This window comes from Bombina bombina, chromosome 4 (genome assembly GCF_027579735.1).
Source record: "Bombina bombina isolate aBomBom1 chromosome 4, aBomBom1.pri, whole genome shotgun sequence".
Taxonomy (NCBI): domain Eukaryota; kingdom Metazoa; phylum Chordata; class Amphibia; order Anura; family Bombinatoridae; genus Bombina; species Bombina bombina.
The window spans coordinates 37,746,858-37,762,575 of NC_069502.1; the positions used below are offsets into that span (position 1 = coordinate 37,746,858).

At 41.8% G+C, this 15,718-nt stretch overlaps 1 protein-coding gene across 1 annotated transcript in view; it reads right to left on the reverse strand.

Moving 5' to 3' along the window:
* The window catches only part of DPYSL5 (dihydropyrimidinase like 5), a 263,062-nt gene that overhangs the window by 5,291 nt on the left and 242,053 nt on the right, over positions 1–15,718 (reverse strand). Inside the window, exon 11 of the mRNA XM_053710991.1 lies at positions 12,285–12,492. Within this exon, the coding sequence (XP_053566966.1) occupies positions 12,285–12,492 (208 nt within the window). The remainder of the gene's footprint in view (positions 1–12,284; positions 12,493–15,718) is intronic.

Here is a 15,718-nt window from a genome sequence, read left to right on the forward strand (position 1 = left end):
AAGTCAGTCTCTTTCACTTCCTGTTTCTTTACTGCTCTCTAATAGAGAAGGTGATGTGATTTATTTGTCTAAAACTTACCTAGTGTTTTTTTCCTTCCTCCCCACTCACTCACTAAGAGTGGATTTCTTGTCTTTCTTTCTCTTTCCTATTTTTCTCAATATTTATTTGATATATTTGCTCTTTATCCAAATTTTGAAATTTCTTTATATTATCTTTGCCCATTGACAGTTTTCTCACAGTTTTTTCTATTATCTCTTATATGTAATTCCTTATCCGTATTGTATATGTTTACCTTTGTTATAGTGCTGTCTAATAACACTGTAAATCTTATAACGCTGCTTCGCTGCAACACGTGGGCCAAAATCTATTTTGTCCTGCTTCCCACGGCTTTGCACGAGCGGCCATCTTACTTGTGTCTTCTTCTACCTAAACCCGGCCGCCATCTTGGATCACGGCCATTTTGTTTTCTCTATTTTCTGCGATTACACCCATTTTGCAATCCGATGTAATCCTTTCTTTTATTGCCTAATTTTTTAATTTTTTTTTATATTTTCTTTATTGAGGTTGCTATAAACATATACAGTGTATGTAGAATTGCCAAAACTGAAGTAGTACAGACGATGGGACACAATTCACAGTGATAAAACAGTGTACAGCCAGGGAGATATAGATTCAAAATAGGCAAAGATAGCTGTAACCTCATTTTTATAATTATATAAACCTCCTCTGAAATTAGTAGGCCACTCTTGCACCATGGTAAAATATAAATACTAAATAGAGGTAAATAAGTTGAGTCAAGAGCCACTTTCAGGCTTGGTAGAGCATAAAACATTAAATAGATATATCAACAACAGATTATGTAATAAGTTTCAACAACGATGGGTAAAATGTAGTTGTTCTGTAAACACATGTATTACATTCATCAACAAGTTATCACAGTCTAGAGAGATACAGGTGATCAGACATATGCGTACAATTAATACCGAACTAGTATCAGTGGTATAGTGTTTCATTTATCAATCTGTCTATTCAGTCTCAATACAAATAATGTGTTATCCACACTTCACAGTCTATCTATGACTGTAAATCTTTAAGATCACTGAAAGAAAAATTGTTGATGAATGAATTGGGTTGTTGCCATGCAAAGAAAAAAAAATTAAATAAACGCTTCTATAGGATTTATTTTCCTTTGCTTACGAAGTAAGCTCAATGGTGTAAGGGGGGGGGGGTAGCGCTTGTCATAAGGCCAAATGTACTGATAACTTAAAAGAACAGCAAAATTCACAAAAGAAGTAAGCTTAATGGTATAAGGGGGAGGGGGTGGAGAAAATTTCTATAGGATACATTTTCCTTGCTTACGAAGTAAGCTCAATGATATAAGGGGGAGGGGGGGACGGAGCCGAAAGATAAAATTTTAAGGTTGGGTTGGCAAAGAGGATATATAACATTGTAAGGAGAAATAAGAGCTATGCATGAAGTTTTAACCTCATAAGGTACTCAGTTAGATGTAGCACCCCTCTAGGATTTTGTGGCCACTAAACCAATATGGGGAAAGGATATGTGTTGTATCTCCCCTCAGGGATTGCTATCACCACTGGACGGAGACGGGGTATTAGATATGACCCACTCTGACTCACAGAGTGGGAAAGGGTGAGGGGAGATACCTTTCTTGTCTCCTCTTTTTTTTTCTCTTTTCCCCTTAATATAATTTTTCTTAAGGTGTTGAAGAAACATAAACATTCAATATATTGCATTTTCCAAACATATCATGTGACCAAATGTATAAATGATATAAAATAACACAAAAATATTTCAAGACATGGTACTCTGTAGGAAATATTGCAGAGTTATTTAATTTGCTAACTTATAGGAATGTTTCAGTACATAACCATCTGTTTAAAGACAACGGGGCCTATTTATCAAAGGTCTTGCGGACCTGATCCGACAGTGCGGACCCTAAATTAGAAGAAATGGCCTGCTCGGAAGGAGGTTCTGCAGCAAATGGTTTACTATTTGGTGAATCATTCATCAGGGAACTCAGCAGAAATGTGTCAGCTTTCACGACTCTTGATAGAGCCCAATCTAATGTACGGAGGGTCCTGTACGGCAAAAGTTTTTTTTTTTTTGCCAGGGCTGGCAGGTTCAGGGGGCGCCTGTTCAGCCGTGCTAACTTCAGAGGTTCTTTCCGGCAGACCTACACGGCACCACAGATTAGACCTCTCTTCCCCACCAGTGGTAGATGTTTCAGGAGCAGGGGTACCCCTCGCCAACTACAAACATCCCCAGCAGGACCTGATCAAGGTGAGCAATACTTTACCCCTTCTTGTTTTCAACAAAAAAGTGGGGGACAGACTTGCACATTGTTTATCAACATGGTCACTACGCACCTCAGACCCATGGGTACTTTAGACAGTCCAGGGTTTCCATCTAGAATTCGTACAATTCCCATCCCAACCTATTACACCTACCCCATACCTTTCCCATCTCAAATGCAATGTCTGATAGATTCAGAACTTTCACAACTTTGGCAAAAAGACGCTATCGAGGAGACCCACTCAAAAGGTTTCCTCAGCAACATGTTCTTAGTAAAGAAGGAAGATGGGGGAGCCCGTCCGGTCATAAACCTAAAGGAACTCAATCGATTCCTAGTCTACAGACATTTCAAGATGGAGGGCATCCATCTTGTCAGAGACATTCTCCAAATAAACGATTGGATGGTTCGCTTAGGTCTAAAAGATGCCTACCTAACAGTCCCCATGCACCAGTCCTTTCGCCACTACCTTCAGTTCCTATGGCAAAGACGCACTTGGCAGTTCACCTGCCTTCCCTTTGGCCTCAGTTCGGCACCCTGGTACTTCACAAAGATCATGAGGCCAGTCACAGCTTTCCTCAGATCCAGGGGAATTCGCCTAATCGTATATCTAGACAATATTCTCATTCTAGCTCAGGACAAATCCATCCTCTTACAACAACATCTGTCCACTATGGCCTCTCTCCTACAAAATCTGGGTTTCGCCATAAATTTAGAAAAATCCTGTACCTCTCCTTCCCAGACCATGGAATTTCTAGGCTTTTCCGTGAATTCCCTTTGAGCCTCTCTGGCTCTCCCAGAGACCAAGCTAAAAACGATTTGCAAAGAACTCAACTCCACGTTAAAGAAGTCCCACATTTCCCTCCGATAATTAGCCAGGATAATTGTTCTCCTCTCAGCCTCAATTCAGGCGCTCTTCCCGGGCCCTCTTTACTATCGAGCTATATAGAAACTCAAACACTATCATCTCACTCTAAATCCCTCTTACTCTAAGTCCATTGCCTTGACCCAAGAGGTCAAACAAGAAATGTCTTGGTAAACAAATAATAAGAGAGGAAGAGAGGCCAACTCTTGTAAAAGAATACACTAATAGCACTCAAGGGTTTAGGGGTTAATCTCACAGCTTAAAAAAGCTGAGAATAGTAAAACAACTTACTTACAGTATGAGAAATGTGGGATTGCAGAAAATAAAACTTAACTTTTATTAAGTCACATACAATAGGATGTTAAAATTAAAAGTACTCTCAGGTACTTTAAGGCAGTAAAATGTATTATAGCTCAAGGAATGAGTAGCCAACCATAATTAATGAAATGTACTGTGAGCTGGCTGGAGTGGTTTCCCACCCCGCTTGTGTGTGAGTCATCAGATATTTCCACTGTAAATCAATTGCACTTATTCACTCTGTACCTATGTTTGTCCTTACTTATGTAACCCTTAGTATAGGTAATTAATCATGTGTATAACAACTGATCAAATTACTGTGGAGGAACAAACAGAGGGGTCATATTTGTTAAATAACTGGTTTCGATTATTTGCCTTGCATAAAAATTGTCACTCAGTAATAGCAATGCAGATGTTAATAAAGTAGCCTGATACACAATATGTAATTAACCAACTTTGAGCTCAAACTAAAACCTCTTATGCATATTGAATCAATAATGCAGGTTCCGTATCAGTGAGAGAGCTCCAGTATACTATTGGTGTAAAGCTGTCATATAAATATTACCCAAATGCTTTTAGGTGAATTGCAGAGGTACACATCCTCCTTATACATCAATTGCCTGGAACTCATTGCAGGTTCCTTTGCAATACGTTCCTTCGCAAATTCTTTGACAAACTGCTGTGTCCTTTTCCGTATGGACAATATATCAGCGGTTCAATATATTAACCGCCTTGGAGGCACCAGATCACAGACCCTGTCTTCCTTAGCAAAACAGTTCTACCAATTCTGCTTCGATCACAGGATATCAGTGATAGCAGAATACTTACCGGCCAGTCCAACATCTTAGCAGATTGGTTTTCACCTTATTGGAGAGGTCTCTGGACCTCTTTGCTTCCAGGACCAACACACAGCTTCCAGCTTATTTTAGTTGGCTCCCAGATCCAGGTGCGATAGCTTCGGATGCTTTCCTCCAGACCTGGCACCAGAAGGGAGGCTACGCCTTTCCACCTTTCTCCATGATTCCCAGGGTCATTCTCCACACACGCAGGCTCCAAATCCAATAAGTCCTGATCACTCCTTGGTGGCCGTCTCAAGCTTGGTTCCCAGACCTGCTAGAACTCTCAGTCCTTTCTCCTCTGGTCCTTCCTCTCTGGCCGGATCTCTTTACAGACAATCAGGGATCTCCCCATCCCCTAATTCTCAACACAATTTCCAGGGTTCCTGAGACTTCTCAGGTCTTTCGATCCCAGCTCAAAAACTCCTCCGGGACTCTTGGGCTCCGGGAACTAGAAGATCTTACCTGGCAGCCTGGTCGGTAATGGCTTCATTGGTGTATGGCAGAACGTACTGATCCCTATTCAGCCCCTGTTACCCTAGTAGCAAACTTTCTTACTCACCTCTATGAATAAGGTAAAACGTATCGCTCCATTAATCTTTGCAGATCGGCCGTCTCGGCAGCTCACTATCCGGTGGATGGTTTCCCTTTAGGTAAACACCACCTCATCTGCAGCATTATGCAAATTGGCTGTCCTCCTCTGTCTCCTTTCCTTTTGCAGAGTGTCGGATGTACAGGCTTTGGATAGAGATGGATTTACTTTTTTCCCAGAAGGGGTTCTCTTCTCTATCCACAGGCGTATAAAGACTTTTCCCTCTAAAGTAACCTATCCCTATTTAGAGGAAAAGCCTCACTTATGTGTAGCAGCGTGCCTGAAAGAATATTTATCCGGAACAGCTTCTTTGGCTGTCTCTGTTCCCCTCTTAATCTCTTATGTTAATTTTTTCAGACCAGTCTCGGCTCCTACCATAGCGAGATGGGTTAAATGGGACTCGTCATGAAGTACGGAGGTTCTGACCATCTTTCTGGTCCTGTTCGGTGGTTATGTTTAGTTCAATCATCAGTTCTAGGATATCGTTTGGATTCCAGTAAAGAAAGAGGAAGTGAAAGAGACTGACTTATACTATATTATGGTTGCTGTGCCCCCATTGGCTGAGGGCTTTTACTTTGTTTCAAATGTTCTGTATCTTTACTGCTGGAGATTTCAAGTAAAGGAAGTTAATCAAAATACTCGCCACCTGTCTTTAAAAAAATTGTGACTAATGTGTCACCAAGGCTAACATAATCATCATTACGCATAAACATTCACAGCATAAGCCACTATATGATAAGTTTTAAACAATGCAGAATTACACCTACTTGACTGTTCTACACGGTAGTTATAGTACAAATGAAGACAACTAATATGTTATTATTTAGATATCCCTTCACCCCCATATTGCACCTCATTAGCACACAGCTAATCCATATTGTCCCCAAAATATCTCCAAAGCTGTCACACTTTGTAACAGCACATGTGGATAAGTGGTTTAGGAGCAACCTTTAATTTTGATTTTGTTAATATCCCTGTCTCAAAAAATGGATGCACCAGCGGTCCAAAAGCGACCACAATAGACGCTCTAAGGGATCAAAAATCATATTTGCTATTCTATGTAACCTGCTCATTTATTATGTTTGTCCTTTAAAAAAATATTAAAAAAATAAAGTCAGTGTGATTGCAATCTATTGTTTAAAGGGACATTAAACACTTTGAGATAGTAATATAAAATGATAAATCATATATATGTTACGTGTACAGTCAGTAATCCGGGCAATGCTGGGATTACCTAAGCGGCTGTGGGTAAAGCCCGTTGTACTGTAATTCGGCTGTAGGTAAAGCCCGTTGTACTGTAATTCGGCTGCAGGTAAAGCCCGTTGTACTGTAATTCGGCTGCGCGTAAAGCCCGTTGTACTGTAATTCGGCTGTGGGTAAAGCCAGTTGTACTGTAATTCGGCTGTGGGTAAAGCCCGTTGTACTGTAATGCGGTTGTAGGTAAAGCCCGTTGTACTGTAATTCGGCTGCGGGTAAAGCCCGTTGTACTGTAATTCGGCTGTGGGTAAAGCCTGTTGTATTGTAATTTGGCGGTGGGTTAAGCCCGTTGTACTGTAATTCAGCTGTGGGTAAAGCCCGTTGTACTGTAATTCGGCTGTGGGTAAAGCCCGTTGTACTGTAATTCGGCTGCGGGTAAAGCCAGTTGTACTGTAATTCGGCTGCAGGTAAAGCCCGTTGTACTGTAATTCGGCTGCGGGTAAAGCCCGTTGTACTGTAATTCGGCTATGGGTAAAGCCTGTTGTACTGTAATGCGGTTGTGGGTAAAGCCCGTTGTACTGTAATTCGGCTGTAGGTAAAGCCCGTTGTACTGTAATTCGGTTGTGGGTAAAGCCCGTTGTACTGTAATTCGGTTGTGGGTAAAGCCCATTGTACTGTAGTTCGGCTGTGGGTAAAGCCCGTTGTACTGTAATTCGGCTGTGGGTAAAGCTCGTTGTACTGTAATTCGGCTGTGGGTAAAGCCCGTTGTACTGTAATTCAGCTGTGGGTAAAGACCGTTGTACTGTAATTCGGCTGTGGGTAAAGCCCGTTGTACTGTAATTCGGCTGTGGGTAAAGCCCGTTGTACTGTAATTCGGCTGTGGGTAAAGCCCGTTGTACTGTAATTCGGCTGTGGGTAAAGCCCGTTGTACTGTAATTCGGCTGTGGGTAAAGCCCGTTGTACTGTAATTCGGCTGTGGGTAAAGCCCGTTGTACTGTAATTCAGCTGTGGGTAAAGCCTGTTGTACTGTAATTCGGCTGTGGGTAAAGCCCGTTGTACTGTAATTCAGCTGTGGGTAAAGCCCGTTGTACTGTAATTCAGCTGTGGGTAAAGCTCGTTGTAATGTAATTCGGCTGTGGGTAAAGCTCGTTGTACTGTAATTCGGCTGTGGGTAAAGCCTGTTGTACTGTAATTCAGCTGTGGGTAAAGCCCGTTGTACTGTAATTCAGCTGTGGGTAAAGCCCGTTCTACAGTAATTCAGCTGTGGGTAAAGCCTGTTGTACTGTAATTCAGCTGTGGGTAAAGCCTGTTGTACTGTAATTCGGCTGTGGGTAAAGCCCGTTGTACTGTAATTCGGCTGTGGGTAAAGCTCGTTGTACTGTAATGCGGTTGTGGGTAAAGCCCGTTGTACTGTAATTCGGCTGTAGGTAAAGCCCGTTGTACTGTAATTCGGCTGTGGGTAAAGCCCGTTGTACTGTAATTTGGCTGTGGGTAAAGCCTGTTGTACTGTAATTCGGCTGTGGGTAAAGCCCGTTGTACTGTAATTCAGCTGTGGGTAAAGCCCGTTGTACTGTAATTCAGCTGTGGGTAAAGCCCGTTGTACTGTAATTCAGCTTTGGGTAAAGCCCGTTGTACTGTAATTCGGCTGTGGGTAAAGCCCGTTGTACTGTAATTCGGCTGTGGGTAAAGCCCGTTGTACTGTAATTCGGCTGTGGGTAAAGCCCGTTGTACTGTAATTCAGCTGTGGGTAAAGCCCGTTGTACTGTAATTCAGCTGTGGGTAAAGCCCGTTGTACTGTAACTCGGCGGTGGGTAAAGCCCGTTGTACTGTAATTCAGCTGTGGGTAAAGCCCGTTGTACTGTAATTCAGCTGTGGGTAAAGCCCGTTGTACTGTAATTCAGCTGTGGGTAAAGCCCGTTGTACTGTAATTCGGCTGTGGGTAAAGCCCGTTGTACTGTAATTCGGCTGTGGGTAAAGCCCGTTGTACTGTAATTCGGCTGTGGGTAAAGCCCGTTGTACTGTAATTCGGCTGTAGGTAAAGCCCGTTGTACTGTAATTCAGCTGTGGGTAAAGCCCTTTGTACTGTAATTTAGCTGTGGGTAAAGCTCGTTGTACTGTAATTCGGCTGTGGGTAAAGCCCGTTGTACTGTAATTCGGCTGTGGGTAAAGCCCGTTGTACTGTAATTCGGCTGTGGGTAAAGCCCGTTGTACTGTAATTCGGCTGTGGGTAAAGCCCGCTGTACTGTAATTCGGCTGTGGGTAAAGCCCGTTGTACTGTAATTCGGCTGTGGGTAAAGCCCGTTGTACTGTAATTCGGCTGTGGGTAAAGCCCGTTGTACTGTAATTCGGCTGTGGGTAAAGCCCGTTGTACTGTAATTCGGCTGTGGGTAAAGCCCGTTGTACTGTAACTCGGCGGTGGGTAAAGCCCGTTGTACTGTAATTCGGCTGTGGGTAAAGCCCGTTGTACTGTAATTCGGCTGTGGGTAAAGCCAGTTGTACTGTAATTCAGCTGTGGGTAAAGCCCGTTGTACTGTAATTCGGCTGTGGGTAAAGCCCGTTGTACTGTAATTCGGCTGTGGGTAAAGCCCGTTGTACTGTAATTCAGCTGTGGGTAAAGCCCGTTGTACTGTAATTCGGCTGTGGGTAAAGCCCGTTGTACTGTAATTCAGCTGTGGGTAAAGCCCGTTGTACTGTAATTCGGCTGTGGGTAAAGCCTGTTGTACTGTAATTCAGCTGTGGGTAAAGCCCGTTGTACTGTAATTCAGCTGTGGGTAAAGCCCGTTGTACTGTAATTCCCCCATCTACACTATTTATCTTTTATTTTTGCCCCACCAAGCATTTATTTAGTGTTTAATGTCCCTTTAATGAGTTGTTGGTTATAGGCTTCAGAGCACACCTTTTTGATGTTGAATCAACACAATCAGCCATTTTTATTGTTTATCGCCAACACCTTTTTCCTATTGACATTTCTGTGAAAAGTATCCCTCTGCTTAAAGGGACATGAAACCCATTTTTTTCTGTGATAATTCAGATAAAGCTTGCTATTCAATTTACTTCTATTATTTAATTTGTTTTGATCTCTTGGTATTCTTTGTTGAAGGCCTGCTTAGGAGCTGCTGATTGATGGCTGCACCTACCTATACTATATCTCCTGAAAATATGGGCCTAGAGGAGGGTAGACGCCCTATTCTGCAGATCCATGTTATACTGACTTCACATTGATTAGTTTTGTTGTAATAAACAGGTTTAAATAATGCTGCAAGTTCAGGTAACAACAATGCTTGAAAACTAGAGCTTTATAAACTCCATGATCTATTGCCATCTAGTGGTAAAATTATGGAAGTAACGAAATTCTGCCAGTATTTTTCCTATTTGTCTGGTCTTCTTGCAGGGAATAAGGGCGGCACTTATTCTTGGTATCAGGAGTTTTAAGACATTTGGGTATTGTAAGGTTTAGTATATAGTTATTACCTGAACATGTTATGGACAATTTAAGCAGGGAACAAGTCGAGCGGGAACACATGGGAACGGAGTTCCTGTACTATTTTTGCAGGAGGAACTAAGTTCCCTCTGGACAGAGAACAGAACACTTCAGTAAAAACTGCAGCTGCTGGAAGGAGGAGTTGGAGCACAGCCTGTTAGAGGGATAGTGAGATTCTCTAGTAATGGGCAGTAACACTTGCTACAATACACTAAATGCAAGCCTGTCAGGGGTCCTGCTGTGTGGGGAGGTTCGAAAGTATTGGTGAGTTCCTAAACTTTTTTTTTGTAGGACTTGACCCCTGCATTTAAGTTTCTCCACACATTAGTGACTGTATAAATAAGCAATGCCATATCACAATGTAATTCCAGTACACATGTCTATGTCTTACTATATTAACAATATAAAAGAAGAAGAAAGCGCCACATTAGTGTGTATCAATAAAACAATGGCTCTGCGCGCCCACTGTATGACTCGTACTTACGAGATATAAAGCACTTGATAAGTGCCACAAGAGCCTCCTGGACCATCAACAGCTGTCCAGATCGCTGTCCTTACGCATAGACCGCAAATCTCCTGCTATAATAAAAGAGAAGAGGGCGCCACCATAGTGTGTATCAATTAAGCTAGGACTCCACACACGCACAGTATATATCGTACTTACAGGATGCACAGCACTTGATAAGTGCCACAAACGCCTCCTGGACTATTAGCAGTTGTCCAGCTCACTGATCCCACATACGATAACACACTCCTCCTGCTACCGATGATATGTCGTAATACTCACTCCTCCAAGTGGATAGCACTACGGTAGTCAAAGATACGCATTTCAGGTGTATCTGATGAAGCGGTCATATAGACCGGGAAACGCGTTGTGGTATTGATTTGTTTCAAATAAATCTATTTTATATTATACATCACGGCTTTTTATGAACTTTTAATTAAGCTTTGGAGGAACTGGGATATAGTGGTTTATACCTTCACATTTAGCCACACAGCTGTTAATCTTTGACTACCGCAGTGCTATCCACTTGGAGGAGTGAACAACATGACATATCACCGGTAGCAGGAGGAGTGTGTTATCGTATGTGGGAACAGTGAGCTGGACAACTGCTAATAGTCCAGGAGGCGTTTGTGGCACTTATCAAGTGCTGTTCATCCTGTAAGTACGGTATATACTGTGCGTGTGTGGAATCTCAGCTTAATTGATACACACTATGGTGGTACCCTCTTCTCTTTTATTATAGCAGGAGATTTGCAGTCTGTGCGTAAGGACAGCGATCTGGACAGCTGTTGATGGTCCAGGAGGCTCTTGTGGCACTTATAAAGTGCTTTATATCTCGTAAGTACGAGTCATACTGTGGGTGCGCAGAGTCATTGTTTTATTGATAGACACTATTGTGGCGCCTTCTTCTTTTATATTGTTTATACAGATCCGTTTGTTTTGAATTGCCTTCAAGCTTTTGGAAGAAGTTTTTGCAGCCGTGGGATTCACATACCTGAGATATTTTGTGGACTATAAGGTTTTATTTACCTTGCATTGGATTTTTACATATGGTCTGTTACCTTGTATTGATTTATTTGTGTTTGTAGCACTGTGGATGTTATTTTATGATTTTTTAACATTTATATGTTATAGATTTATATGAATTAGTGTTATATATTCATATATGGTATATTACTCTACATTCATTATTGTGTGCACTATTATATTCACATAGGGGACATACAATCCTCAATTAGAGGATTATTTTAGTTATTGGTATTATTTTTTTGGATTCTCTATCCATTGGCTAGACACATTATTGTTGCTCTAGTTTATATTTACACATAGTATAAGTATTGGCGCATCTGACTTTTTCTACACTTTTTTACTTTTCAGTCTTACTATATTGTCTGATGAAAAAGAATAAATCAGAATCAAATCATTAAAGCCCTTTGTGTGGGAAAGGCCCCAGGTTCCAGTCTTGCATCACTAGTGGGATCTAGTAACACTATGTAACCATGAGCTGGGAAGTGCCCCATGTCCAGATCACAAATAGGATCTAGTAACACTATGTAACCATGAGCTGGGAAGTGCCCCATGTCCAGATCACAAATAGGATCTAGTAACACTATGTAACCATTAGCTGCAAAGTGCCCCATGTCCAGATCACAAATAGGATCTAGTAACACGATGTAACCATGAGGTGGGAAGGGCCCTGGGTTCCAGTCTTGCATCACTAGTGGAATCCAGTAACACTATGTAACCATGAGGTGGGAAGTGTCCCGGCCCCAGACTTGGATCACTAGTGGGATCTGGCAATAGTATATAACGATGAGGTGGGAAGGGCTCCAAGGTCTCAGGCTTGCCTCAATAGTGGGATCTAGTAATACTATGTAACCATGAGGTGGGAAGGGCCCCAGGTCCCAGGCTTGCATTACTAGTGGGATCTAGTAACACTATGTAACCATGAGGTGGGAAGGGCCCTGGGTCCCAGACTTGTATCATTTGTGGGATCTTGTAACACTATGTAACCATGAGGTGTAAAGGGCCACAGGCTTGCATCACTAGAGGGATCTAGTAATATTATATAACCTTGAGGTGTAAAGGGCCCTGGCTCCCAGGCTTGGATCATTAGTGGCATCTAGTAACACTATGTAACTATGGGAAGGATCCTGGCTCACAGACATGGTGGGATCTAGTAGTACTATCCCCACTCACCTTCTCCTTCTGGATCATCTTCTTGTAAAGGAAGTCAGGGTAGGTCCTCATAGGGAAGAATGAGCCAGAACCTTCAGCGCACATGAAGACTCCATTCTCATAGACCACCCGTCCTCGGCTGATAGTGACCAGGGCCACGCCGTGGCAGCGCATGTTCTCATACAGGTTCACATCCCCTGCCTGAACCTGGGTGCTGGCGGACAGAGTCCTTAGGGGAACAGCATAACAGAAGAGTCAGAGACACACAACGAATGAATAAATATCCAGTCGCTAAATGTTTGTCTGCAGAGCACTATAAAATCACTATAAATGTTTGTCTGCAGAGCATTATAAAATCACTATAAATGTTTGTCTGCAGAGCACTATAAAATCACTATAAATGTTTGTCTGCGGAGAACTAAAAAATCACTGTAAATGTTTGTCTGCAGAGCACTATAAAAGCACTATAAATGTTTGTCTGCAGAGCACTATAAAATCACTATAAATGTTTGTCTGCGGAAAACTAAAAAATCACTATAAATGTTTGTCTGCAGAGCATTATAAAATCACTATAAATGTTTGTCTGCAGAGCACTATAAAATCACTATAAATGTTTGTCTGCGGAGAACTAAAAAATCACTGTAAATGTTTGTCTGCAGAGCACTATAAAAGCACTATAAATGTTTGTCTGCAGAGCACTATAAAATCACTATAAATGTTTGTCTGCGGAAAACTAAAAAATCACTGTAAATGTTTGTCTGCAGAGCACTATAAAATCACTATAAATGTTTGTCTGCAGAGCACTATAAGATCAATATAAAAGTTTGTCTGCAGAGCACTATAAAATCACTATGTTTGTCTGCAGAGCACTATTAAATCACTATAAATGTTTGTCTGCGGAGCACTATAAGATCACTATAAATGTTTGTCTGCAGAGCACTATAAAATCACTATAAATGTTTGCCTGCGGAGCACTATAAGATCACTATAAATGTTTGTCTGCAGAGCACTATAAAATCACTATAAATGTTTGTCTGCAGAGCACTATAAGATCAATATAAAAGTTTGTCTGCAGAGCACTATAAAATCACTATGTTTGTCTGCAGAGCACTATTAAATAACTATAAATGTTTGCCTGCGGAGCACTATAAAATCACTATAAATGTGTGTGTGCGGAGCACTATAAGATCACTATAAATGTTTGTCTGCAGAGCACTATAAAATAACTATAAATGTTTGTCTGCAGAGCACTATAAAATCACTATAAATGTTTGTCTGCAGAGCACTATAAAATCACTATAAATGTTTGTCTGCGGAGCACTATAAAATCACGATGTTTGTCTGCGGAGCACTATAAAATCACTATAAATGTTTGTCTGCAGAGCACTATAAGATCACTATAAATGTTTGTCTCCAGAGCACTATAAAAAACAAAATGTATGCTTACCAGATAAATTTATTTATTTCCGGATATGGCGAGTCCATGACTTGAGTAATTAATGTTGGGAATATCAATCCTGGCCAGCAGGAGGAGGCAAAGACCATCACAGTTAAACTGCTAAGTATCACTCCCTTACCCACAACCCCCAGTCATTCGACCGAAGGGAAATGGAGAAAAAGGAGTAACACAAGATGTAGAGGTGCCTGAGGTTAAAGTGTTAAAATAAAGGGTGGGGCTGTGGACTCACCATATCCGGAAATAAATACATTTATCAGGTAAGCATACATTTTGTTTTTCTTTCCTAAGATATGGTGAGTCCACAGCTTGATTAATTACTGTTGGGAACCAATACCCAAGCTAGAGGACACAGATAAATAGGGAGGGACATGACAGGCAGTCCTAAACAGAAGGCACCATCACTTGAAGAACCTTTGTCACAAAAGAATCCTCAGCCGAGGCAAAAGTATCAAATTTGTAAAATTTTTAAATAAGTATGTAGAGAAGACCAAGTTGCAGCCTTGCAAATTTGTTCCACAGAAGCTTCATTTTTGAAGCCCAAGAAGAGGAAACAGCTCTTGTGGAATGAGCCGTAATTCTCTCAGGAGGCTGCTGTCCAGCAGTTTCATAAGCCAAACGAATTAAACATGCACAACTGGAGAGCTCTGAAATGGAATCGAGCAAAAGGAATGATGTCCATGGAAGCCACCATCAGACCGATTACCTCCATACATTGAGCCACTGAAGCATGAGCAGAAGCCTGAAGAGAGAGGCAAGAGGAAATTATTTTGTTTTTCCTGACCTCTGTCAGAAAAATCTTCATCAATAGAGAATCTATTATGGTCCTTAAGAACATTACTCTTGTAGCAGGGAAAAGGGAGCTTTTTTCCAGATTCACATTCCATCTGTGGGAACGTAGAAAAGACAACAATATCTCTGTGTGATTCAAGATGGCGCCTGAACCAATATGTTGTCCAGGTAGGCTGCCACAGCAATTCCACGAGAACAGATCATTGCCAAAAGAGCCCCCAGAACATTTGAAAAAAATCTGGGAGCCATGGCTAGACCAAATGGAAGGGCCACAAACTGGAAATGTTTGTCCAGAAAGGCAAATCTCAGGAATCTGTGATGGTCACTGTCAATAGGAGCATGAAGATACGCAACCTTTAGGTCTATGGTTGTCATGAACTGACGCTCTTTTACTAAAGGAAGAATGGAGAAGTATAGTCTCCATCTTGAAGGATGGAACTGCGAGAAACTTGTTTAAACACTTCGGCCCCTATTTATGAAAGTCTGGCGGACCTGATCCAACAGTGCGGATCAGGTCCGCCAGACCTCGCTGAATACGGATACGCTCTGAGTATTCAGCTGTCATGTTTGCATCCGTTCATCGCCGTGTCGCCGCGGCTCCCGGAACTGCTCTGTGTGTCTGACGTCATGTTGCTTAGCAACATGACGCTTTCTCAACACACCCCTCTGATGACGGTTACGCTCCTGCCCTTTAAACAACGGCGGGAGATCTGAATCTGGGCCCGTTTGTTTGCTACCTTTGGATTGTGAGTACCGTATCTTTCTGATCTTTTGTGTACCGATTTTCTGCCTGCCTGACCAAGCCTCTTGCCTAATCCCTACTTGCTGATATTTGGACATAGACTTCTGCCTGCCTGACCTTGCCTGTAGCTTTTACCCTTTTGCTGATACTTGGATGCCGACTTCTGCTTGCCTGACCTTGTCTTTTGCCTATACCTTTTGCTGATATTTGGATGCCGACTTCTGCCTGCCTGACCTTGCTTTTGCCTTTACCTTTAAACCTTATCTTTGATAAACAAAACCTGCTTAAAGGGACATTCTACTTTTACAAGCTGCAAAAGAGAACTTTGCCTTTCTGTTTGTTATAAACCTGCTTAAAGGGACATTTTACTTTTACAAGCTGCACAAGAGAACTTTGCCTTTCTGTTTGTTAATAACCTGCTTAAAGGGACATTTTACTTTTACAAGCTGCAAAAGAGAACTTTGC